This window comes from Rhinolophus ferrumequinum, chromosome 4 (assembly GCF_004115265.2).
Source record: "Rhinolophus ferrumequinum isolate MPI-CBG mRhiFer1 chromosome 4, mRhiFer1_v1.p, whole genome shotgun sequence".
NCBI lineage: Eukaryota > Metazoa > Chordata > Mammalia > Chiroptera > Rhinolophidae > Rhinolophus > Rhinolophus ferrumequinum.
The window spans coordinates 4,756,777-4,784,585 of NC_046287.1; the positions used below are offsets into that span (position 1 = coordinate 4,756,777).

Below are 27,809 nucleotides of genomic sequence, written 5' to 3' on the forward strand. Positions count from 1 at the left end.
ACCTAGTCAATTTTTCCCATAGGCCTCAGTTTTCTCATTTATAATTTAGGGACTTACCTCTTTTTGTGGATTTATTAGAAATTAAGAGTTTACTAATTGTCCTCAAACTCTGACAAACAAAGCAAAGTCACATGAAACACACTGAGATTTATTTTTAAAAAAAAACACAGTGATTTTGAATATTACTTACAGGTAAAATTCTAAAGTCAGAACTCAAATCGTTCTGTGAGGGGACACCATGGAGAAGACAACAATTAGTGTCAATTAGCAATTGCCACTCTGGCCTTTTTCTTCCAATGTTAGAGTAGATCATTATTTGTTCGGTTTGAAGATCAGAGAAAATATGTACTTGGTTGCATTTAGAGTCCACATTGTATAAAAATATCTTGAAACACTAGACTTACAAGCAGCACAGGCTGCCTGCAACCTAAAACCCATTCGAAGTGCTCAACTTCACCTTGAATTCAGTTCAGGGCACACAGAGTGGAATCCACCCTGTTTAAGTTATTTCTCTCCCCTTTTTGCTGAGTGTGTATTTCTGCTCCTCAGCTTAAGTACACCTAGTCACATTAATAACTAATAAGAAAAAATTGAATCTTTAGATAAAGAGATGTTTATTAGGTCATATCCTCCTACTAAATCTTAAATTGAATTTTTTATGTATAGTTAATTTAAAACTAACCTTGTAACAAATCCCCAAACCTCTTGTACGACTTTTCCCCCATACTATTTGAGAATAGTGGGGGAACTGCGAGTTGGAGAGGCAGGGAGCAGAGAATAGGGCATCTCCACATAGAGAGAACAGCAACGCTAACTCAGGGCAACTTACGTCCCTTCCACATTACTGTGACCAAAGCAAAGCAATTACTGGGACTTACAATTTTATGATGCAAAGAAAACTGTAACCATCACATTTTAAAGTAAAGATTAACAAACTGAAAACCAAGAAAACCGTCAGCGTTTGGTGGATGCAATATTTTGCTAACACATGCGATAACATCCTCAGGAGAGAAGCGTCTGCACTTGCTGAGGCGATCGGTGTAGGATACTCTCTGGATCTTTGTACCCATTGACCGGATTCATCACGGCGGCATGCACTTCATCATAGGCCCTGCAGACTAGTTCTGTAGACTGCTTAATGATCTGCTCTCTAGTGACAAACAGACAAAATGTGAAAACACAATCTAAAAACACTGAGAACTTTAAGAAAGCTTTGTATTTGGGCCAATGCCTCCCATTTTCATTAATTATCACAGATACTGTTTAAAAATCATTGTGCTGCTACACAAGTCATTTATCTTGGTTTTGGGATAAACATTTTTTATATATATTAATGACTAAATCTTCCCCATTAGTATGTAGGTTGCCAGAGGGCAGGGCCTATTTTGTTCATTGGTGTATCTTTAGGGCTAGAACAGTGCCTGATTACCAAACACAAAACAGAAACCATGACCCACTATCAATATACTGATTTTGCAAACACAGATGACAACACATTAAAGAAAGAGGCCTATAATTATTCAAATTATTAATACTGCAAGTCTCAGAATAACTTACAATAAACTGCTTTTTCACGTATACAGACACACCTCGTTTTATTGCTCTCCACTTCATCGCGCTTCACAGATGGCGCAGTTTTCACAGATTGAAGGGAAGGCCCTCCACCAGAAAAAGGATTTGCTTTGCTGTGGTGTCAGGACCAGAACCCGCAGTAGCTCCGAGGTCCGCTGGAAGCGCTTACGCTAACAACCACATCTCCCGCATTTCTCATCTCTTTATTACCAGGCCAAAACAATGGCGCACTTCCCTACAGCAAGTCACAGCGTTTTCACAAACACGCATTTCTATATAAGCACATAGAAAGATAATAGGTTTAGGCGAACTGAAGCTAGTATTTTTAAAGATATATGTGGCCAGAAAAAACAGCACTGGGTTCATTAAATCTGTGCATCAGCTCTCCCCATCTTTTCATGACATTTACTTCTTGTCACCTCCAGAGACTTCTATTTATATATTACTACACTTAGCGATGAAAACACTAACGTTTTTTCTTTTTTACAATAACTAAATTTAAATTTAAAATGTGCCTTTCAAGCTTTACTCCCAAAACTACTTTTCTTGCTGTTTCCTACTTCTGTCAATGTCATACCGTTTTTCATCACCTCAGTTCAGACCCTAATGAACTCCTGTCTGTAGGATACAAAAGAAAACCCCAAACTCTGATCTGGTCTTTCCCCTTCCAGCATCTTCCACATTCAATCTATCATAAGCACTGTTCGTCTTTCTAAAACAGACTGTTTATCGTGGTTCTTCTTATCTGAGGCCTCCCTTTAAGGAGCCTTAATGCTTCTTCTCATTTCCGAGAAGTCAAACTTCCTTACTCAAAATCCTTTAAAAAAACCTTCTATGTATCACTGGTTCTGCAGTTCAGAACAACTCCTGAATGTCCTCTGTGCCCTGTTCTTGCTGACCTTACTTCCTTTGCTCTTGTTTCTCCACTAGCCTAGAATGCCCTTTTCCTCCCCTCCTTTAAATGCCCTTAATTCTCAGTAAAAAATGTACTCTCTCATCCAGAAAGTCTTCAGAGCTAGAAATAATTACTCTGTTTTTGGAATGTCAATGACTACAAGAAGACATCTGTAAGATTCTTGGTGACTTGAAACAACCTGACATTTCCCAAAACTTGCTAATGCTTCCAAAACGAGAGATGGTAACAGGCAGACAGGCTGAGTGAATTCTCTGAGCAGAGTGGAGAAATGCTACAGGTGATACGATCTTTTCTCTGGAAGGGAGAGGGGTGGAAACTGGTTTGGAAATCTACGTAACCAAATGAGGCTTGGAGGTATTTTTTGATCTATCGATTGTTGATTATTCCTATAACTGATTGAGCCTATTAACAATGAGTGTATCAAACTGAGGCAAAAATTATTTTCTAAAAATGAAATAGCTGAAAAACACTATATATGTATTGGTATTTTTAGTGTGTTAAATCTAATATATATTTGATATCCATTTTACAAGTCAAATAATGGATTTCGGATACAGCATTCAGTCCTTTATCTAAAGCAATAAGACAGATTTTAGGGTGTGTATAAAGCACTCATTATTTACATCTCATACTCTAATAAAATCTATACTCAATCTAAACATAGTGTATATTTATACATACCGTGTTTCCCAGAAAATAAGCCCTAACCAGAAAATAAGCCCTAGCATGATTTTTCAGCATGACATCCCCTGAACATAAGGCAGCCTAATGCGTCTTTTGGAGCAAAAATTAACATAAGACCCAGTCTTATTTCAGGGGAAAGAAGGTATACCTAACAAATACACAGAAACAAGGTTCTTCCTTCTGCTTCAAGTTTAAATCAAAATAAGGTACAATAATGAATATAAAATACAATTTTTAAAAATCTAGAGTAACTGGTGAATGTAGAATGAATTATTGAAAATTCTGAAGTAATGAATTTTACATTTTATTTTCAACAGCAAATAATGAAAATTTTGAGGTTTACTTAAGTTTAGTTGTCACTCAGGGCACAAACCTCTTTGCAGGCTAACCTAGCTTACAAATGTCTGTAACTCATCATGCAGCCAAAAAATCACTATAAATATGCAATGGAGGAAAACTAAAAGAAAGCAATATTGCTAAGACACAATGAAGTAAAATCAAGCCAATAAAACCAAGGCAGACTGTATAACTTTCAATGTGGGTGTGCGGTGGTAGAGGCTTTCTCACTCCGCTTCTGGGTTCAGGAAGCCACCAGGACAGGGAGGGGAATAAAACATGAACGTGGCTGTGCTGAAGAAGATGAGAGACACGAAAGCTCATGGAGCAGAAGGCCTCCGCATGGCAGGACGGGAGAAGGGGCGGGAGGAACCATTCCTGCTGACCCATCCTCTGCTCAAGCCCACAGGACGGAAATGCAGTGGAAGGGGGATTCTCCAAAGTGAACCTGTGAGGCCCAAGAACTGGGACTGACAGCGATTCCACTTCCTGGACAAATGAGGGGCTCATGGGTCCTGCCAAAGCCAGGATCAGGTCCCTAGACTCAGCTCATTCACTGATTTCTGACGGTGGAGATAAAGGGGACAGTGGAGGTCACTACTGGCAGAAAGCGTGGACTCTAGCTCAAGCCCTGCCACTTACTGCTGCCTACAAGCAGTAATTGAACCTTTCCAGGGCTACTTTCGCCATTGTAAATCAAACAATCAAACTGCATAGTCTTTACAAGGTACATCCAGCTTTTAAATTATACCATTCCATTTAGAGTGAAAAGTATTTTAATGAACTGCAATTAAAAAAATCTGTGTGCCTAACTATTTCTACACATACTTGTACATACATACACATACATTATTTGGGGGAACTGGGTTCCCCAAATGATTCATAAGCATACAGTGATTTGTATATGAATGGGTGGTGTTTCTGAAGTACTAAAAATTTTATTTTCTGGCCATTTTGCTATCCCCTTCTTTTTACTTATAGTGATAATTATTTTATAAGTTCATCCTTTATCTTAAAAGTTATCTGCATGTATCTGTATACCTATCTATCTGTCTGGCTGGCTGGCTGCTGTCTGCCTCGTGTCTTGGCCCAAATTATTCACTAACACCTATTTGAAATCCAGTTTCAAATAATGAAAAGTCTTTATAGTAACAACCTCAGTGTTCAAGATGGAAAACTTTCAGGTACTCTGTAACTAAATACGAAATGACCAACAAATCATCTCAGTCATGTGCTTCTGAAAACTTGGAATGTCCTGCGCTGATCACCTCACTACAAGTGGAGAAAAGCAGTAATTTTTCGTGTATGCTGGGTACTGGTTCTAGCATGGGCAATGACCTCAGATTTTACTTGCATTTTGATCAAGCCCATAGCTGATGGAGGGAGAGTACTTTTAGAATTGTTTCTGTAGGTTGAAATTCTTAGGTCTTGCTTTTCACATGATTAACAGAGAATGGAAAGAGGCCAGTTGCAAGGGAAGAACTTTCATTTGAATGTAAGCTATGATCGTTTATAAAGTTAGACCATTAACTTTCTTGGTCTCTTTACTACGTACCATGAAATTCTCACAGGTAGTCATTTATTAAGTGACCTATTGACCTTTGGACAATTTAATATGCCTTTTAGTGCAAGTATACCTTCCAAATATTAAAAATAAAAACCATACAAATAAAGAATGAAACAATGTCAAAAACTTAATGTGTTAATGAGAAAATTATAAGATGGTAAAGCTGGTTCACAGAACATTTTGAGAGACCGGTCATTTACAGGCATTTGAAAAGGAAGCTTAGAACAAAATAGATTAGATGCAAAAATGGGTCAATGTCCCATGAAGCAAGAAAAACCATGAACCGTAAGACAAAAAGCCATGAGACCTCTAGTCAACAGCAAATACAGAGTCAAACAATATCCATTTCCCTCAATAGCTAAAGAGTTCTGATGGGCCTGTTAACAATGCGTATGTGACAGATACCCCTTATGTGTGAGGCAGGTGGCCTCGGCATGACACTGAAAGGACACGCGCTTCCTGCCTTATTTCCAAATTTTGGAAAGTCTTTCTTATATTTAGAGAGTAGTTTGCGATACCAGTGTATCATACACCAAAAATAATAATCACGTAGTTAATCTACCACTAGAAAGAGAATCGGAAGAGTTGAGCTTGTTATACGATTTTACAGAAGGGCAACATTTTTCAGTTACTCGTGCATCAGAATACCATACATTAAGAAATTCAATTCGTCCAGTTATGTCACAATGCCTCAAAAATCTAGTATCATAAATTTAAAAGATACTAATAAGGATTAATACATAACTCAATGAAGGTATCATTCTCATGTTAAAATATGTGCATTGAAATTAAGTGCATTTTAAATAAGTATTTAAAGCACTGAGTGGCGATAAGAAACCAACTGCTTACTTCCAGAATCAGTGAGACTGTCATTATCAGAACTTTAGGGCTCTGGTTGCCATAACAACACGATACAACTTTCATTATTATAATGAACTCACCATTTCTAAAAATAACTTATTTCAACATTAGGGTTCTATGATCATGAAAATGGAGCTTTAGTACAGCAGCACAGTTAAGAATGCACTCGAATGTGCCATAGGAGAAAAGAAGGTGTTAACAGTTTAAGCCTGGAAACTAAGAAAAAAAGATAATATACTTATGAAAACTAGATTGGTTAAAGAATGTACATTTTTATTTCTATTTACCACAATATAAACATTAAAGATGTTACAATAGGTCAAGTCAATGTTTCATCCTGGACCAGCTTTCTGTCACAGTAAAACCAAAGCATATTTTACATGAGACCGTGGTCACGTATCTCACACAAGTGTTACCTACCACATATGCCTAACATTTTAGAGCTTCTTTTAAAAATAACAAAATAATATAATCTCAACAAAGAAACAGTGAATAAAAATACAGTATAGACCAGTGTTAAATAGGTTCCAGAATCAAAAATACTGGACGCAGATCTTGACTCTACTTCTTACTAATTTTTTGACTTTGGATCAATTATTTAACCTTTCTAAGCAATGTCCTCTTCTGTAAAACGGAGATCCTAATTTACAGACTCATTGGAAGGATTAGGTGAAGTAATCCATTAAGGGATCAATCACTCTGCGTGAGGAGTTCAGATTAGATTATGGGGGTTGGTGTGGCGCTGATGGAGAAGGCAGGGGCGGAAGGAGAATAGTTCAAAGGCTAATGACTAGTGGTGACTGTGGAGATGGTCAAAGTGACTCGTGTCCTCTCACATACTTCTTTCTGGATAACTATTTAATAAAGTGGTTCCATGGGAATCTTGACTGGAGTTATGCTGAATTTACAAACTATTACAATATGTAACCAGTTAGAAAATACCATGGAACTAGGTTGGAGCACTGAAAAGCTACAGCAAACAATTAATGATAAAACATCAGAAACCTTTTCATTAAAGTTCAAAATAAGATATGCACACTCACCATTACGTCTACTATTTACTTGGGAGCTCCTAGCCCACAGAATGAATTTAGTCACAGATATTGAAAAAAATTAATAAAACTCATTAATATTTGATGTCTGTACCAAAAACAAGTGATGAAGTACTAGTAGTAAAATAAAGTGTAGTTGTCCAAATTCAAAATTAACATACAAAATTTAGTACCAGCCATATCTAATTAGAACATGTAATAGGAAAGAACGTATCATATTAGCCACAGAAATTTTTTCTAGGAATAAATCCAGTAATATTAACATATATGGAAAATTATATGAAGAAATTTTATTGGAAATTCTAGATCTGAATAAACAGGCATATCTTGTTTGTAGATGGGCATATTCACTAGTGGCTTTATTTCCTTTTTGTTCATTCTTACATTAGCTTGAATGTTTTATATGCACTTGAAAAAAGGTCCGTTTCTGGAGTTGTGTGTGGTGCTCTATGTCTTTCTATGGGGGTGAACGGATTGGCGGCATCGCTCCGTTCTTCTACACCACACTAGTTTTCTGTCTACGTTCTCTATCCGTTACTAAGGGAAGAGTGCTGAAATATCTGTAACTGTCAATGTACCTGTTCCTTCTCAATTCTATGAAGTTATACTGCACATTTTTTGAAGTTCTGCTGTTAGATGTACATATTTACTATTATATCTGCTTAATGAATTGATCTTATTGTTACTGTGAAATGTTCCATCTTTATCTTTGACATTATTGTCTCTGCTGTAGTCTAATTTTTCTGCTACTATAGCTACTTTGGCTTTATTATGATTAGTATTTGCATGGTGTATCCTCTACCATCCTTTCATTTTTAAACTACCTGTGTCTTTATATTCAAAGTGGATTTTTTATAGATAACACAGTTGGGCCATGCTTTTTCAACCACTCTAACTAGCTCTGACTTTTAATTCGAGTATGTATAGTTACTTATGAGGCTGAATTTAAGTCTATTATCCTGTTTTATATTTTCTCATCTGTTCTTTTTCCCTCCTTTTTTGCCTTTTGATATAATTGTTTTTTAACATTCTACTTTAACTATTGGCATTTTAAATAATTTGTTTGTTTCTTTTAGTGCTTGCTGTAAGGTTTATAATCTACCTTAAAACAGTATTATATACTTCATGGATAATTTAACTACCTTACAACATCACAATAGTATATTTCTCCCTCCCTCTTAGACCATATTTTGTGTTTTGTTGTCATAAACTTTATTTCTCTGTTAAAAACTCGACAGTTCACCATTAGTATTTTTTGTTTTAAACAGTCCATTATCTTTTATATTTAGCATTTCCTGTGCTTGTCTGCCCTCTGTCTGGATCTGAACTTCCTTTGTCATTTCTTGCAGTGCAGTACGTTGGTGATAAATCCTCCCCACTTTTGTTTATCACAAAATGTGTTTATTTTGCTTTCAGTTTGAAAGACACTTTTGATGAATACATAATAAAAGCTGAAACTGTTTTACCATTCAGCTTTTTAAAGATGATATTCTATTATCTTTTGGTTTGCACTGTTTTTAACAAGAAGTCAGTAGTATACTTATCATTGCTCCCCACAAATAATTTCTGTTTCTTTCCGTTGGCTGCTTTTAATATTTTTTCTCTTTATCATTGGTTTTCAATAATTTGATTATGGTGTGCTTCAGTATGGTTTTTTCTGTTGAAGTTTATTTACCTTCTTGGGTCTGTGCGTTAATATTTTCCATCACATTTGGGAAAAAATATTTTACTTCTTCAAGTGTTTTCAGCCTTAATCTCACTATGACACTCCGGTTATACACCTAAATTAGATTTCCTAATATTATCTTGCAATTCACTAAGACTCTCTTCATCTTTATTCCAGACTTTTTTTTCTACCTGTGTTTCAATTTGGATAGTTTCCATACTCCCTTCAAGTTGACTGATCTTTCCCTCTTGAGTGTCCAATTGGTGGTTAAGCCCATCCAGTAAATTTTCAGCAATACATTAAAAAGATCATACACCATAATCAAGTGGGATTTACTCCTGGGATGCAAGGTTGGTTCAATAGCCACAAATTCATTAATGCAATACACCACATAACCAAAATGAAGGGTAAAAATCATATGATCGAATGAATAGATACAGAAAAAGCATTTGACAATACCCAACATCCATTTATGATAAAAACTCTCAGCAGAGTGAGGATACAGGGAACATACCTCAATGGAATAAAGACCATATATAACAAACCCACAGCTAACATCATACTCAGTGGTGAAAGGTTAAAAGCATTTTCTTTAAGATCAGGAACAAGACAAGGATATCCACTTTCACCACTTTTATTCAACATAGTATTGGAAGTCTTTGCCACAGAAATCAGGTAAGAAAAACAAATAAAAGATATCCAAATTGGAAAGGAAAAAGTAAAACTGTCATTATATGTGGATGACGTGATACTATACAGAACCCCAAAGAGTACACCAAAAAACTATTAGAACTGATTAATGAATTCAGTAAAGTAGAAGGATAAAAAAATTAATATTCAGAAATTGGCTGCATTTCTATATACAAACAACAAACTATCAGAAAGAGAAATAAAGAAAATAATCCCATTTACAATTGCATAAAAAAAAAACCCAAAAAAAGGCTAGGAATAAATTTAACCAAGAAGGTAAAAGACCTGTACTTGGAAAACTATAAGATAACTAAGAAAAAAACTGAAGAAGATACAAATAAATGGAGGGATACACCGTGCTCATAGAAAAGAAGAATTAACGCTGTTACAATGTCCACACTACCCAAAGCCATCTACAGATTCAATGCAATCAAAATACCAACGGCATTTTCACCAGAACTAGAACAAATAATCCTAAAACTAGTATGGAACCACAAAAGACCCTGAATAGCCAAAGCAATCTCGAGAAAGAGGAGCAAAGTTGGAGGTATCATGCTACCTGTCATCAAGCTTTACTACAAGGCTATCATAATAAAGCAACATGGTGCTGGCATAAAAACAGACACATAGATCAATAGAACAGAATAGAGAACCCAGAAATCCACATTTACACGATTGTATGATCAATTAATATATGACAGATGAGGCAAGGATATACAATGGGATAAAGACAGGCTCCTCAATAAATGGTGCTGGGAAAATTGGACAGACACATTGAAAAGAATGAAACTGGATCAATTTCTTACACCATATACAATAATAAACTCAAAATAAACTAAAGACTTAAATGTAAGGCCCAAAACCATTAAATTCCTAGAAGAAAACATACGCAGTAAGTTCTTTGATTTCGCTCTTAGTAACATATTTTTGAATGTGTCTCCTCGGGGAAGGGAAACAAAAGATAAAATAAATAGGACTACATCAAACTAAAGAGGTTTTGCACAGTGAAGGAAACTATCAACAAAACAAAAAGACAACCTACTGAATGGGAACATATATTTGCCAACAATACATCATATATGGGGTTAATACCCAAAATATATAAGGAACTCATACAACCTAACACCAAAAAACCAAGCAATCCAATTAAAAATGAGCAGAGGACCTGAATAGACATTTCTCCAAAGAGGACACACAGATGGCCAACAGACATATGAAAAGATGCTCAACATCACTAATCATCAGGGAAATGCAAACAAAAACCACAATGAGATACCACCTCACCCCAGTCAAAATGGCTATCATCAATAAATCAACAAACAAGTGCTGGCGAGGATGTGGAGAAAAGGGGTCCCTCGTGCACTGTTGGTGGGACTGCAGACTGGTGCAGCCACTACAAAAAATAGTATGAGGTTCCTCAAAAAGATTAAAAATAGAACTACCTTATGATCCCAGCAATTCCACTCCTGGATATTTATGCAAAGAAACCCAATGCTAATTCGAAAAGACACATGCAGCCTTTTGCTCACTGCAGCAGTATTTACAATAGCCAACATATGGAAGCAACCTAAGTGTCCATTGAGAGATGACTGGATAAAGAAGATGTGATGCATATATACAATGGGATGTTACTTAGGCATAAAAAAGAATGAAATCTTATCATTTGCAACATGGAGAGTATTATGCTCAGTGAAATAAGTCAGACAGAGAAAGACAAATACCACATGATTTCATTTATATGTGGAATCTAAAGAACAAAATAATTGAATAAACAAAACAAACTCATACAGAGAGCAAACTGATGGTCACCAGATGGGAGGGGGGTTGAGGGGATGCGTGAAAAAGGTGAAGAGATTAAGAAGGAAAAATTGGCAGTTATCAAAATTGCCATGGGGATGTACAGTACAGTATAGAAAATATAGACAACAATATGGTAATAACTACGTATGGTGCCAGGTGGGTACTAGACTTACTGGGGTGATCACTTTATAAGGTATATAAATGTCTAACCACTACGTTGAGCAATGAAACTAATATAATATTGTATCAACTGTAACTGAACAATAAACTTAAAAAACAAAACAAAAACAAAAACAGGACTCCCTGAGACTAAGGATGTGTACTTTTAAATTTTTGATATACTCGTATATTGCCAAACTGCTGTCTAAAAAGACTGTACTAATTTATACTCTGACCAACATAGTATGAAAATTCCCCTTTTCCCAGACCCTGTCTGTTAGCATATGACAGCAAACATTTAACTTCAGAAATCTGAAAGGCAGAAATTCTCATTGCTGTTTTAATGGGTATTTTTTTGATCATTATTATATTCTCATATATTTACCATTTGCTTTTCTTTTGTGAATTGTTGAAACATACGGGGCCTGTTTTTCTATTGTTTTGTGCTGATTTGTGAGGTCTCATTCCATATTGAGGATAATATATTAAGGATAATTGTTACATAATCTGCAAATATTGTCCCACATTATTGTCTGTATTTTAACTTAGTGTATGTTGTCTTTTCCTGTAAAAAACTTCAAAGTGTCATGTAGCCAAATTTGTCCATCTCTTCCTTATGGCATCTGGGCTACACGCCATCCCTTAAAACACATTAAAATTTCCCCTCAATTATTACATTATGAGAAAAGTAATGGCATGTTTTATATTTAGTGATGCTCCAAACAACTCCACATTCAAACACTATGCATTCAAGTGTGGTTAAATCTAAAAATAGTTAAATGTATTTGGTTAAAAATTAAATAATTTAAGAAAAACAATTTAAGACTTAGCAAAGTGGAGTTTCTTTTATAATCTCTCAAGTCTTTAGAATTCTGGTTGTGTAGATAGTATGAGATCTTTTAGAATAATAAAACAAATATAAAACAATATGAAAGTCATCTACTCTAATACGTGAATTCCCTAACTCTGTCTGAGAGAAAAATGGTCCACCTGACATTCAGCCAATTCTAACCAGTATCAAATTCTTCTGCATGTTGAGCCAAAATCTGCCTCCTTGCCCTGTTTATTGCTATAGGCCTTCCCTCTGCAACGACAGAAAACTAGTGTACCACCTCTGTGCCAGCACACCCTTTCAGACATCTGAAGTATTTTCTTCAAGTGTGACAGTTTGTTCCTTACTGTACTTTTTAATGTAAATATTTGTGAGTTTAATTGAACCATCAGATTATAATCTCCATGAAGACAATGCAAATGTCTTTTAAATTTCAATCCCTAATGACTATTACAGAGAAAGCATTTAACACACAGATGGCTGAATGGAAAGGAAATAAAATGAATAGCTGTTAACTAATGTCCTACTTGTAGACAATTTTGTCAATATTTTTCTTAAAATCAATAAACTCAGATAATATGATCTGTTTCTTCTAATTATAATATTGGAATGTTTTCATGTACATAGTTCTTTGTCCTGACCACATTCCTGGTAAATATGAGCTACTAACCTATTTTACAACACAGCTGCAGGAATTGACTGGGTCCAAACCCGTCTCTAACGTGGCTCATCGCCATCGCACAGTGAGGACGTGACTGCTATTCTGTGACATGTCTCATGTCACTCCAACAGGCTTGTTCATCTAAGGGAATTTGGTATTATGGCCAAACGGCTCCAATTATATTCATGTTCATTAGAAGAATCACTCACTAAATAGAGATTTCGGGGGCGACATATACACAAGGAATAAGTATGAACAGGATACGGTCAGATCTCTTAGAGGTGCTGAGGCAGGAAGAAAGGGTGAAAACTATAGATCTTCAATTGGAAATCTGCTATTCTTGAAAATGAATTTCTTTCAAAGAAATGTACTTGGTATTTAAAAATACGTGACTCTTTACGAACTAATTGGGACCAAAATGTACTTACTTCACTGTGGCACTTAGAAGGAAGTTCAGCTGTGGCATTAACAGGTTGTCTGGGGCTGACAGATAACGATCAAACTGAACCTAAATGAAACAGAGAAATGTAAAACAAGTGCATATATTTGCTAACAGACATCTCAAATATAAGCATATCTCTCAGGGGCTGAATCTTAGGCAAGATCCCATATTCCAAGTAACAAGTTCTTTGTGATCCAAATGAATTATTTCTTAAACATTCTAACTACACTCCCTAACAGTGTCAACTTTTTAAAGTAGTCAGTATCACAATACTTACTTTTAAAATTCCGAATCTAAACCATTCATCTAATCTCCCTCCCCAAGCTTCTGAGTAATAATATTAACAAGAAGTCAAGTCATCAGATTTCAAGTCTACCTTACTTTCTTAAATCCACTGTATTTGTTCATTATTCATTCATCTATTCCCTGAACTACTATTTATCAAGCACCTAATATTAGAAAGGTACTGATATTGGTAATATCAGGTAATGTACATATAATGGTGAACAAAAGAGGACACTCCCTGGCATCACGGAGCTTATGACCTACTAAGAGAGGCAGTAAACAAATAATAACGTAAATAAACATATATTTACAAACTGTGTTACATGGAATGAAGGAAAAAAACCAAGGTGCTATAAAGCACGAATCAGGAGGATGGACCGAGCCTATGTGTTTGGCAAAAGCATCTCTGCAGAAAGGACATTTGGAGTGAGACATGAAGGGTAAGCATTAGGTACTAAGTGACGAGTGTGCAGTGGGGCTGCAGGGAGTGGCCAGCATGGAGGAAGGTTTGAGGTAAGAGAGAATGGCTAATAGCTAATGTAGAACTTGTATGGTTTTTAAGGTTTGCAATGCTTACTGTAAAAGCACTAGGGGACCACTAAGGTAGGAGAATAATCTGACTTACATTTTAAGCTCAATCTGGCTGCAGCAAGAAGAATGGAATGGAAGATTGCCATGGTAACTACAAGGACACCAAATAGGTAGCTACTGCAGCATTTCAGATTACAAGGGCAATAAATAAAGGCAGAGCGAAGAGGAGATATTTGAGAGAATGAGAGAGTAAAATCATCAAAATTTGCTTAGTAATAGGTAAAGGGAGTGATTCCCATATTCTGGATCTGTATACCTGGATATGAAAATAAGACCTAGCTGGACAATCAGCTCTAATGCGTCTTTTGGAGCAAAAATTAATAGATCTGGTGTTATATTTTATTTTATTATATTATATTATATTATATTATATTATATTGTATTATAAAGACTGGGTATTATATTACACCTGGTATTATATTAATTATATTATATTATATTTTATGTTATAAAGACCCGGTCTTATACTCCACTAAAATAAGACCAGGTCTTATATTAATTTTTGCTCTAAAAGACGCATTAGAGCTGATTGTCCAGCTAGGTCTTATTTTCAGGAAAACATGATAATTTAATTCACACATTATCACAATTCACAACTGTATTTTTTAGACATTTATTTAGTTGTGTAATAGCAGCATCCCTTACTAGAGCATGTTTACTTTCATCCCAATTCTTAGTATGATGCCTAGAAAACAGCAGATACATGGCCAGTAACTGTTGAAATAATAAATGGATAGATGCTCTTATCACTGTGAGTTATGAATGCATGGCAGGACCTGGGGTTGGGTTGGGGAAGAGCTACAGAGTTCTGTTTCGCTGAATTGACGTGCCTCGGAAGCATCCAAGAGGCAACAGACAGTTTTATATAAAATGATGGATCACATACAAAACAATCAAAATTTTGTTTCTTTAGCGAGAAATAAGATAGTCAAGTTAATTGTTTTTAAAGTTTAAGGCAAGTAAGAATTTGTAAGGAGTTCAAATATATTTTGTGGGTTTATATTGTGGACTGTATATGTGTCGGGTGGAAGGAGAAACAGAGGGAGGAAACACATTTATGGAGTACTAACTAAGGTTACTGATCTTTGTGTAGACATAATGACCTTTGGGAGGTAAATGCCTTGAAAGAGAATTACTGGGTAGTATGGTGACTGTGTGTCTGACTTTCTAAGAAATTTACCTGTTAATAAATGTGAAATGTATTCATTTTTACTTATTTTTTATTTGAACTTTTTAGAATCAAATCTTTCCATTCTAAGTTTCTGCTGTTATGTTTGATACATAGAAGTTATGACTGTTACTTCTATACATACTGTCTTACCATGACATAATATTCCTTATTTATCCTGTTTAGTGCTTTTAAAATCTATCTAGTCTGATTGTAATACTGCCAGCCACGCGTTCTTTGCATTTGTTAGGGATCTTAGGCTTATCCCTTTTACTTTCAGTTAAGTTTAGCTCTGGAAGGTAACAGAGGGAAGCCCTGACATTGAGAGAGTCATCTAAGAGAACTATTTATTACAGTCAAACCACTGTGGCTGTGGGTGTATGTGATTATTTAAACACCAGGCTAGAGTACAGTAGTTAGGAGCAAAGTACGGGGTTGAATGGGGTTGCTAGAAAGATTAAAGAGTTAACCCGAGAACCGCTCAGCGCGCTCAATGAATGTGAACGGCGGTTACAACTCATTGCTGCAATTATTATTACTGGTGTTATTACTATAAGGCTTCCTAAGGGGACTGTTCCCATGAGGGCTAATGGAGTGGCATCCAACTGATGAGACACACACATGTGAAGGACACACTTAAGACATGGAAACAAGCTACAAACAGGGGTGCACATGCAAAAAGGGGTGTGCAAGCAAGGTCTTCACTTGAAAAGAGTGACAATGAGCAGGTTCGGGTGAGCCTGGCACTCAAGAGTAAAGTGTTATTTTGAGACTCGAATCCAATCCCAGGAAGAAGTCAAACACTGTCCACCAGGGATCACGGACAGCAGATAGGAAGTCTGGAACGATCTATAGCCCACTTCTTCATGTCTGTCATCCCTGTTTCTCCATTAGGTCACCGAAAATGAAGAAAGCCTACGCAGGAATGACGAGACTACCAGGGCATGGTGGAATAGTACTACAGTGCATGTCTCGGTCAGACCGCCTAACTTACAGTAACACATGTGCAATCATAATTACTGGACGCCATGTGAATACAGCACATCAAGAGACAAAAATGTCGTACATGTCAGAGGGCAAATGGATGGGGGAGGGGAGCTGACACAGTGTGAGGGACATAAATGATAAACGTCTAACTATTACTTTGTTTTGTGCGCCTGACACTAATTAAAAAAAAGAGAGAGAGAACAATGTCACCCAGGACAAAATGATCATACAGGAAAAAGAATAACGTTCCACACATAATCTAAATTGAAATGCTTTGTCATGCACTTACCATTGCAGCCTTCAGTGCCACAGAATCTAGGTTGGGCAGATTAGCTAAAGAACCCTGAAAAACAAACAGAAAAAGGCAAAACCAAGAGGTTAAAAATGTGCCATGCATTTCAGTTCACCTATGAAATACGGTCCATTCGTGGACGGCCCGAATCTGGAAATGTCGCTTATTTCCAAAGAACTCAAGTGCCAGCCCTTCAGCCTCTTTTTGAGCTGTTCATTTTTGTATAAGGAACACGAAGGCGCTATACTACTAGACAGGTTGGGAACGCGTAAGCATATCTACAACGTAAGTACCAGCGTTATTTCAGATTTACTGTTAAGAAAAAGGCAAGGAAGCGCTCAGAAAATGGCAGTGAGACATGGAGGCTGAAGGGTTAAACTTTGACCTTTTTAGATAGTATTAAAAGTCAAAACTCTTCCTCCTGGTAGTAATGTGTTACTACTTTATCAAAACAAAAACTGTAGAACTTGTGATTTTTGACAGTTTCATTTAAGAGTTCCTGGGCTATATTCATGTTAATACCATTCAAAAGAGTTCTTTGCTTTTTAAAGAAAAATTTTTTCCATGGTTTTCTAAGGTACCCACCAATCCCTTATCTATTTCTACTAGAGTTCTATAACTTATCAAGATCATATGTTGTCTCCAGACGTATTTACCTTTCCCAAGTAACAGACCTCGATCTGCTAAATTAAAAAGGGTGTGACTGCTATTTATACAGTAATGTATGCATTCAATCAACGGATAGTGCTATAGGGCTCAGAGCTTTCCAGGAGGAATATCCTTTCTACATAGTACTAAGTTTGATCTATTTTCATTACTTTTAACCCAAACCGTGTGTAGTAACACGGATGCTCCATATTTTGGGGCACTGTACTATACCCCAGGCAATCATCTAAGAACTATGTAAGTATTACCTCACTCACTGTTAGAACAACCCTGTAATACACATACTACCCCCAATATACAGACGGGGACACAGAGAGGTCAGTCCCTTTCCCAGTGAAAAACAGTTATTAGGTGGCAGAGCCCAGATTCAAACCAGAGCCTAGCTCTAACCACTCTTTAAACCGGTTGCATTTCTCTATCTGGGAACATCCACGTGCTTACCTGTTCAGGTTTATGTTGCTGTACAGTGTTATAGATATAACTCAAGCCTGCTCTAGTTAAAACATAAGAAGCTTGCTCATTTATAAGAGTGTCCAAGTGTGCTTCGACCTAAAATAAAACATAACAGAAAGAAAATATTTTAAGAGAGGAATAAGGCTGATAAGAGCAGAAGTGTATTGTCTGGCATCTTGCTTCCTCCTCACGGGGTTTTTCTTACAGTGGCTATGAGGCCCGACCACAGAGCACAGGCTGCTTCCTTTCCCTAAAGTCCTTCCACAAAAGGGAGAAAAGGTCTTACTTTCAAAGATGATAACCAAAGAGGATTCCAGGATCAGCCACTGGTCAAAAAACTGAGTTGCTTCTCAGCTCTTTTAAAAGCTGGTAAGAAGCACAACACAAACAACACCACTAACGACAACAACAGTGTGAAATAGAACATGTAGGACCAGTTCTGGGAAGTCAGCCTGACAGCCCTGACCTCCTCCCTCCCTCACGCTCCCAACTTGCTAGGCTGACTCGGTTGATCGAACCAGCCGCCTGGATCGGCCTGAAGTAAAGGCCGCTGGGGCTGAGGCTAAGTGCTCCTGAGGAGAAAGCAGGTCTGAGACAACCAGGGAAGAGTGGAGGCCCAGCAGAAGGCTGGCCAGATTTCAGGTTCAGGAACTAAGAAGACCCGACTAGCGGGAATGAGGTGTCCAAGGAATGCCAGTAGCTGAGCCCGTCCCCCTGAACAACTTACACCTGATTTAAAAGAGGTAAGGAGGTTCTAAGAGGAAACCCATCCGAATAATCAGAACAGGTGTCTTTTCCTGAGGTAACACTATAGGAAAACATAGAATACTTCATTATTTTTAAGTGAATGCCTAGGAAAGTACAATTTAAGTCCTGACTTACTGGAAATCAAAGAACACCAAGATGTGCAAATGTAAACGTTTCATGGAAGATTTACTAATAAGGACTAAATGAGCATCTGAAAAAAAATGGAAGAAAAGTAGAACAAATAAACTTCAGAGAAACAGATTAAAGAGATTTAAAAAGAAATTAGAAGATAGATTCAGGAGATAAAGCCAACTAAGGACAGGAGCTTCAGACTATAAAAAGTAACAGATGGAGAAATAATAATTAATGAAAGATAACAGAAAACTTTACTGAGCAAAAGAAAGGGTTGAATCTTCTGACTGAAATGGCTCTGAAAAGTCCAAGATGGAAACAATGGCAAAAGAGACATACCAAAAAATATCCTGACGACCTATCTGAACGCAAAGGAAAATCCTTAGAAGATTCCAGGCGACAGAATAGATTGCCAAAAACAAAAGAGAATCAGACTAGCCTGGACTACTTCTTCTCAGAAAATCCCAAAACTTTACAAATGAATTTTGACTATATATAGCCCCTGCCAAATTGTTTACATACTTGTGATAACAGAACATTCAGAGTTTTGTTTTGTTTGTTCTTTAATTATATCTATCAAAAATCACTATGTCAAAATCAGATCCCAAGCACCTGGTTAATTTATAAAAGGCTTTGTTGTAGTCATTTTGCAACCTCTTAAGTGATATCATTTGGTTTAAGGACTAGAGTGAGTGGTATAACAAGTTGTAATGTTTTGCCTAACACTGGTTTACACATAACGTATCTGTCTGTAATGCCTTCTGCACTAGTTACACAGCTTGAAAAATACAGCATTTTATCCACAATTCAGAAACTGAAATCTTATACAGAATAATTAAGATTAATCAGAAAAGCTTAATTGTACCATCACATGCCAGTTTGAATACAATGTCTTATTCATTACATATTATGACTTCTCAAAACAAAACTGAAATACTGAATGTGTGTGTGTACACGTGTGGCCTCCCAGCCAACTTAATAAGGGATTTATAGGAATTAGGTCATAATGCCAGTAACTGAGACCATATAGAGAAAAAGGTTCCATCACAATGAGCAGTCATTTTACGGCAATAGTAACCTGAAACTGCAGCATTTCCAGACGTCTGTCAGTAAATTCAAACAGAGCTAATGTTGTCTTCATCATATAGAGGGAGTTGACCATGAAAGTGGCCATGTCAGCTGTGCCTAAATTGCTGGCTGAGACAGTACACATCTGGAGGAGAGGATCCAAGACACACGATAAAACCTATAAATGAAAAATCAAATTACATTTTTTCTGTATTTTCCCATCAGTGATGCAGGACTGGGTTAACGGCACTTCAGAATGAATGCCAAACTAATCAGAAGGGGTTAACTTCCAGAAGCACATGAGAAAACGCTTAAATGGTACAACAATCCTAACCGTTTTTAAAATGAGCATCATTGGATAAATACTTTTTAATTGAAAGAGAAGTGGTTTAACATTTAAAGGAAAAATCTATGAGAGGGACTGTCAAAATACACGGGTCAGAAAATGTCAGAATTTCAACAGAATGCACAACAAAGGAGCAACAGGCAATCATTCAAAATAGACTTCCTACCTGCACAAAATCAGCTTGACGGGCATCTAACGGTACAACTGAAGAATCGTGAGACGCCAAAACTTCACGCAACAACGTGAGTGTCTGATTTAATGCAGAACTTGGTCCCAGGTCAGGTGGTGGAAGTTCAACCTACAATAAAGCATGGTTTATCAAACTCTGTTTATTATTTTACCACTAAATTTTAATGTGTATATATAAATGCCAGGTCACCATAAAGTAACACATACAAAAGATATAAAGCATTGGCTGACACATTAGAAAATCAATTAATTTATCAACAGCTTATTTTATATTAATCAGCACAGAAAATGAGCTTTTTGTTAGATTATCTCAGAATTAATATACCACAATTAGAAGTAAAGAATTTGTACTTCTAAAATTCAAAAAATTGTAAAGAAACTTAGTGGTCTTTGAATTACAGAATTATATTTTCATACGGATTTGAAACGGTCTACTGTTTTGTTTTTCTGGCCAAGTCATAAGAAAAAAAGCAATCCAGAGACCTGCATTTCCCCAGCTATAGTATCATTGAGAATCAACTTCCACCCTCAGGCCCTAATCTCAAAGATTTGCGTCCAATGTATAGGTTTGGGGTCTAGGAGTCTATGTTTCAACAAGGACCCCTGGCGATTTTCTGGAGACTGGTCCATGGGCCACACACGTCACAGGAACAGTGTAACACTGCAACTGCCTTGCCTTTCGCTGGGGGTCAGAAAGGAAACTCCTATTAAGGCACCTGAGTTTAGGAATATAAGAATTGACCAGGTACTCCAGATGGGATAACTACTGACTGTGCTACAATAAATTACAAACCCTGTGCCTAATATAACCAGGCTATTAGATACTGTAGTGTGATTAAAAAAACATGGTGATCATGATGCACCCTTTAAAAACTTGAATCCTTAATACTAGAACAAAAATAAAGAAGGATATGATCCTTGTAAACCCATTCCTTTCAGTCCTGCCACAATACACTGCTTAATTTAAAATACTAGCCCTCATAGGACTCATTCAGGTTTTTGTTGTTGTTAATTTATTTGGTTTTATGTAGGGGAGGGGCAGGGACTTGTTATCTTATTTGTTTTCATATTTATAGTATTTAACTCAGAGGTGCATAAATTTCACAAGGACAAAACTGGACCATCAGAGAGTAGAAATAAAAGTAAACTGTGTAGGAAAAAACATTTAGTAAGAGTTCCAGTTTTCTAACCCGTATAGCAAATCTGATTCAGTTACAAATGTTTGGTTTTAGAAAACTAGAAGTGAAAGCAGGGCTTGAGAGCCTATCTCCAATTATGACCCAACGTTACACTGTTCCAGAAACACAGACTGTAGACTAGAACCAGCAAGCATCAAATGAATTTTGTTGTTCACAGGGGGAACCCAAAAGAACACTGTAGAGAGTGGGAAAACTCACCACCAGCGGAAAAACAGCACAAGCTTTTTAAATGTGAAAGACACACATTCACATTTATATAGTTTACGAGATGCATTTTTCAAACATACCTTGTCCATTAATTTACTCGCATGAAGACTCAGGCTATTGAAGAATATTTTTTTGCTAAGCAAATGCATTTCTTCAATGGTGGTCAACAACGTAGCTGCACTATTTCCAACAATGCCACTAAAAAGAGAATATTTCAGGTTTAGGCATAACAGGTAAAACAATTCAGTTCTTCAACTGAGTACAATTCTTTAGAAAGATCGAGATCTAAATAAAAATTTTTATGTAGAATATAACCTGTGAATTAAAAACAATTACTCTAGTTCAACTTGGCTTCACCTATCGACTATACCTGCAAACTACCACATTGATAGTTTCAGCCTTGATTTCTCTGTATTATCTGCTCACCCAGCATCTCCTGTATGTTCACAGGTACATCAAATCTAACATGGCCCGAAGTGAACTGAATTCTTCACGACACACCCACTCCCATCAGCTTGCTCCTCTCCAGCAACTGACAATACCATTCACCTACTTGTTCAAACCAGAAGTCAAGAGTTCATCCTTGACTCCTCACATCTTACCCCGTATCGTCCATATGTTAAGTCCTATTGGCTGTCACGTATAATATCTCCAGAACCAACTAGTTTCCATCAGCTCCAAGACTATCACCTTAGTCTAACACATCATCTCTGTTCAGAAGCACAAACTGCTTCCTAAAGACCTGCCTTGTCCCCGCTCCACCCCGTAACATTACATCATCCACACCGTGCCCGGTCACCTTGGTCATCAATCAGCTCACGTCACTCAAAACCCTCCCCCACCTCCCCCATCCCACTCAGTAGAAAATCTACATCCTCACCATGGCTTAGGCAGGCCTACAGGATCGGCCCTGCCTTCCTGTGACTTCATCTCCTACTCCTCCTAATCCATCCCACTCCAACCACTGGCCTTCCCCTGGTTCTCTGTAACACAAGCTTTTCTCGGCCTCAGGGCCCACGTAGCCCTATGTAGGACGCTCTCCTCCAAGACCTTTCCAATCCCAACGCCTTCACCTTATTCAGGTTTCTGTTTGAATATCACCTCTACCAAAGGGACCCTCAAAAACAGTCGCACACATATATGTGGTCACTCCCTATACTTTTTGCTGCTTTTCTCCTGCTTGATTTTTCCTCAGTGTCCTTGTCGCACTATCTAAAATTACTTTATTCTTGTTTGTCTTTGCCATTAGAATGCAAGTTTAAGCACTGCCTTGTTCACTGCCGTTTCCTTAGCATCTAAAAGTCTGACATTTATAGTTAACTTTTTAATTGACTAAAGGAGCAAATGTGTGAACAAGTAGAAAAAGTACATGAAAAATGTATCAAAAGATCCAATTATCACCCTTGAAATTATCACCTTCAAAGACAGAAAAATTATAATTCTCAGAGTTTAAAAAACCTACTATCATGTTCAGAATCCTAACGAGTTTATTCTTAGCATTCTCCACATTAGCAACTCAGTTGTCATTACCTTCAAATAACCAATTCCATGCAGCACAATTATGGGCAGCACTAAATAGGGAAGTTAAACATTTCACCACTATCACCGCGTCATACAGCATTAGTTATGTGTTAGATGCTTTCAGCCATTGTGTTTTGTAAGTATGTCTCATTCTCTTATTTTAGGAAGTCTATACCATTACAATTGAAACGAATGTATTGCTCTTGAGTTGTGGCAAGTGATAATAAATTTATATCTAAATTTTAGAGGACTAAGCCAAATCCTGTCTCTGATCAGTTTTGTGGCTTGTTAGTTTTGTTTGAAAATCTACGGATAGGATATAGAATTCATCTCTTAGCTATGAAGTTTGGTGTGGTTACTCTCAGCTACTAGGAGATACGTAACCCCACTGCCATGGTCTCTTTTGTTTTGCAAACTAGTGATCCCTGCACCTTTCCTGGATCTGTTAGTTACAATTTTCTTGGGTTTTAACAATTGGCTTTCTGTTCCTGATACTGTCCTGCTGGATAAAATAATTTTTAAAACATTTTTAATGGATTAATATGGAAATCATCAAAAATAAAGCTTGAAAGGACATTATTTTAACACAACTACACATATTACATCGTCTTATGATGCCATCTATAATAAAGCTCAAGTGTATACCATCAACAGATATATGCAAAGTAAAAATGAATGCAAATTTTAGAGTCAAAAATTATATTTTAAATAAGACAAGTGGTTCCTAATCAGATAAGATAGCTTTTATTGAGAGACAGTAAAGTAGCTTTTATTTAGACTAGATAAAGCTATGCTTCTATTTTGTCACTAATAGAAAACTAAACATTAAAGAATTTATGTTACTTATATTCAGAATAGGACAGTTCATTTACTATGCCATATTCTCAGTGTAATATAATAGTTGTTTTAGGTGCCAAGGATCTCTTTCATTAACGCGTTACTATTGTATCATAGACCCATACTGTTGTAAAAGTTGTATGTGTGCATGTGTGTGTATTTCATATACCTATGTTTGGAGAAGAAAGGCAAAGGGAAAGGATGGACTCAAAGAAGAGCACATATAATATGCATACAATGATTCACACAGTTCATTCATGTGGGGGCAGTCTACCAGTTACACTTAGTCATGCAAACAGTGACAACTAAAAGTCTTACACTGAGTTCTAACTGAAATGAGATCCACACAGGATTTAACAAGCACATTTAACTATTCCACTTACCTAATTGTATGATGGTAAAATTTAAGGAGGTTAGAAATTTTATATAATAAAACTGCCCCAGGTTCAGCAACTATTACTTGTTCAATTCGAACCTATTAAAAACGTGAGAAAAATATTAAACATTTCTTAAAAGCATAACATCTCTTTATTAAGCATGTGTTATAAATAGCATTAAACATGATAAAATATTATTATTGAAGAAATCACAAAATTTCTTCTAAATAATTTCTGAATATTAAATCATAGTGAGTGATAAAATAACAGGAACATTTTAACACAGATATACTCTCCAAAAAAATGATCCAATACCTACAGAACTGGCTTAAGGCAGCTGTGACCAAAAATAATCAATACAATGATGAAATTGTTTTGAGGTTTTTCACCACTATTTAATGAAATTTAATTCAGCACTGAATTGCAAAGCAATTATTACATCCTTAAAACTGATTCTCAGTGAAAATGTGCTGCTCTCTCACCAAATATTCAAAAAAATGAAAGAACTTTTATCTTTAAACTATTATACCCAGTTTTTTTAATTAATTAGAGAATAGGAAAGCAGACAAATCTTAAATTAGCACCAACATATTGGTCTTATTATAAACTACCAGGGTATTATCAGATCAAGTTCAAGATTAACTTGATCTATCTCAAGATTAAGTACTACTAGGAATCTTTGCTAATTAAATTCGATCCCTCACTGATCTCTCTCTTTATAGTCCCTAATTAATGAGTATGATCTAAACCCCACTGATATGTGCTCATTCATGTATCATATCTGAAGCTGCTGCTTATATTGTGTCTTATTTCCTAACTAGAGTCTAAACACAATGTGTTTTCTGCTTCGTTTATATCTCTGTAGCATCTGGCAGAACATACATACACGTTTCATAAATGCTTTTGAAAGTTGAAGTCTCTCTGTACTTCAATTTTGCAATAGGTCATAATGCCAACAAGTGTGATGTGCTAAAATAAGATTTAAAAAATGTATACATATATAAGCATAGAAAAATTTCTTCATTATAGAAATTAACTGACCTGTACATTAATAAGTTTGTGAAGCTGATACATCCGTTGGCATAAGGTATCAGTCCAGCTATCACAACATTATAGATCGCAGAGAGCATTTGAATTTAAAAACCATAATTTTCGTGTTATAATTTCTTTCTAAATCCAAGGCCTCAATAGGGACTTATATGTTATATTTTAAAAAGTGATGTTTTCTAAACTGTAATTATTACGGCTAAATATAAAAGATATTACTGTGTAATGTGGGGACTCAGCTTCCACTCCCCACATAAGAACGCAGGATATGGTGAGGCCAAAAAGGAACACCCACGGAGCCATAGATAGGGGAGTCATACCACTATATTCTCGCTGGCGGCCAGGTGAGGCACAGGAAGTAGGATCAACACTCTCCACAATGCAATCCGCTTGCTAACCGCACTTTCTGGCTGCAATCCGCCGTCTGCTTCTCTGGCAACCAACCAACCCCACTAGTATAGCCACGGCAATTGTATTAGTGGCTAATGGCTAACTCGTTACAACTGATGGCCAACTAGTCACAGCTGATGGCCATCTACTACTAGAGCCAGCACCTTTCCACGTGAGTTCGAGAGCCTGGAAACTGCTCTCTAGGACTCTGTCCTCACATAATTGTAAACAGATAGCTCTTGCGCCTAGCAGAGCTGTAACACCATCTCAGCTATCTGGCAACCTGTCTTCCAGAATTTTCAAGCATCAAGAAAATACTCTTCATTTCAACTCCCTTGAGAAATAAAGTGGGAAAAGAGAGAAGGGAAAGAAAGAAAGAAAAAGAGGGAAGGGCGGGAGGAAGGAAGAGGAGAAAAAGAAAAACAACTTTCACCTCTTTTCACACACACAAAGGTTTTGAGGAAAAGTGGCCTTCTTTTAGCTTCCATGAACACAACAGAGAAAGGGTGAAAAATTGGGAGATTTACGCATGATGCACCAAGATTGGATGGTTTGCCACACTGTCTTATGAAGGTTATGTAAGAGGCCAAGCATTTTCAGCAAAAGCCAATAGTTGTAGGAGAAACTACAGGAGAGAAGAGAAACAAAAGGAGAAAGTTAAAGGGGTGAGAGAGACTAAGGAAGTGCTGGCAGCAGCTATAATACTAAGTGGGAATCACACACAGCTGATGGCAGTGGAGAAAAGTCACTAGCGGAGCTCAGAAGTAGTGACGGGAGAACGGCTGAGACATAAAGAACCTGGGACAGTCCTGGCACCTCATGAGCACTTAACAAATCGTGACTGCTCCAAGTGGTGTAGATGATAAAAGCAGAAATTAAAAGCAGCAAAATGGGCAGCAGACAATCTGACAACAATCTCGGGAACAGATAAAAGACAACAGTGGCTCTCCACCCCGTGCCAGAGAGAGTCAGATCAAAAGCAAGAGTGAGCGAGCGAGAGAAAGAGGGAGAAATTGTGTTTATGGCCACGGGGATGAGGGAAGAAGGGAGGACTGCAAGGGATAATGACAACGCTCCTTTGCCTTCCATCACAGAAGGCTGCTCAGGAGTGACACTGTCCCCAAGGACAGTGCACCAGCACGCCCAGGTACTGACTGTACCGCGCAATGCGGCATTCAGCTCTGCGAATTTCCCAGGCCACCTAGCTTACATATACACCTATTTTCATAGAACCCACCATGATTTAGGGAGCTCAGGAGCACGTAACACACTCAAGTTGTTATTAAAAGAGAGAAAATTCATATACTGGCTGGTAATATGTCACCAATCTAGAACATTCACCTAAAAAGAAGGATCGTTTGATCTATGGAGGTGAAAAACGAAGATTCATTATATTGATTCTGATGTTTTTAGCTACGACCTTGGAGTAAAGATGCCTGTAAAGTCATAGACTTGATGTTGACGACCCCTCTGCAAAATATGTAATTTTATTCCTATGTAATTTTGAAGTTAGAGCAATGATTTTTAAAACTAGAAATGACTTTAGAGATCATGTCTTAATGCATCCATTTACAAACATGTAGTCCACTACTTGTGAAATTTCACTTTATTAACCCAAAGAAAAGGTTAAACATGGAGTAGAGATAAACAAATGTAGTTTTACAAGGATATCTCCCACTGCCATTACAACCATTACCACCTTTTGTTTATGCTTCTAAAAAATCAAAATCTCCTCTGCCCTAAAAAAATTAAATCATATAGAGTAAAAAGACAGGAACAGAAATTTAGCCAAAACATCCATTAACTTATGCCATTATGAAAAAGTTTAGCTGCTTATCAATTAGAAAGAAAAAATTTATATTAATGGAATATAAAAGCAAATGGATCACTAAGAAAAACATTCCAAATTTTAATTGCAAAAGAAAATAGGAAAGCTTTTTTCTGCAGCTAACAACTATATCGTGAGAATATTAGTTAGCCAAATGAGGTAATATAGAAAGAAAATTCTTAAAATGACTTAACATCATCTATGAGTACTTATAGGAAGGCAGGAGCTGTTGGATGAGATA

General features: G+C 36.8%; 1 protein-coding gene across 1 annotated transcript in view; it reads right to left on the bottom strand.

The window, feature by feature from the left end:
- Positions 1-909: 909 nt before the first annotated feature.
- Positions 910-27,809, bottom strand: part of COG6 (component of oligomeric golgi complex 6) — a 52,863-nt gene continuing 25,963 nt past the window's right edge. Inside the window, exons 12-19 of the mRNA XM_033104583.1 lie at positions 24,310-24,401; positions 21,649-21,766; positions 20,140-20,271; positions 19,638-19,805; positions 17,669-17,776; positions 16,559-16,612; positions 13,225-13,304; positions 910-1,150 (exon numbers count right to left, since the gene is read on the bottom strand). Of these exons, the coding sequence (XP_032960474.1) occupies positions 1,003-1,150; positions 13,225-13,304; positions 16,559-16,612; positions 17,669-17,776; positions 19,638-19,805; positions 20,140-20,271; positions 21,649-21,766; positions 24,310-24,401 (900 nt within the window). The 3' untranslated portion in view covers positions 910-1,002. The remainder of the gene's footprint in view (positions 1,151-13,224; positions 13,305-16,558; positions 16,613-17,668; positions 17,777-19,637; positions 19,806-20,139; positions 20,272-21,648; positions 21,767-24,309; positions 24,402-27,809) is intronic.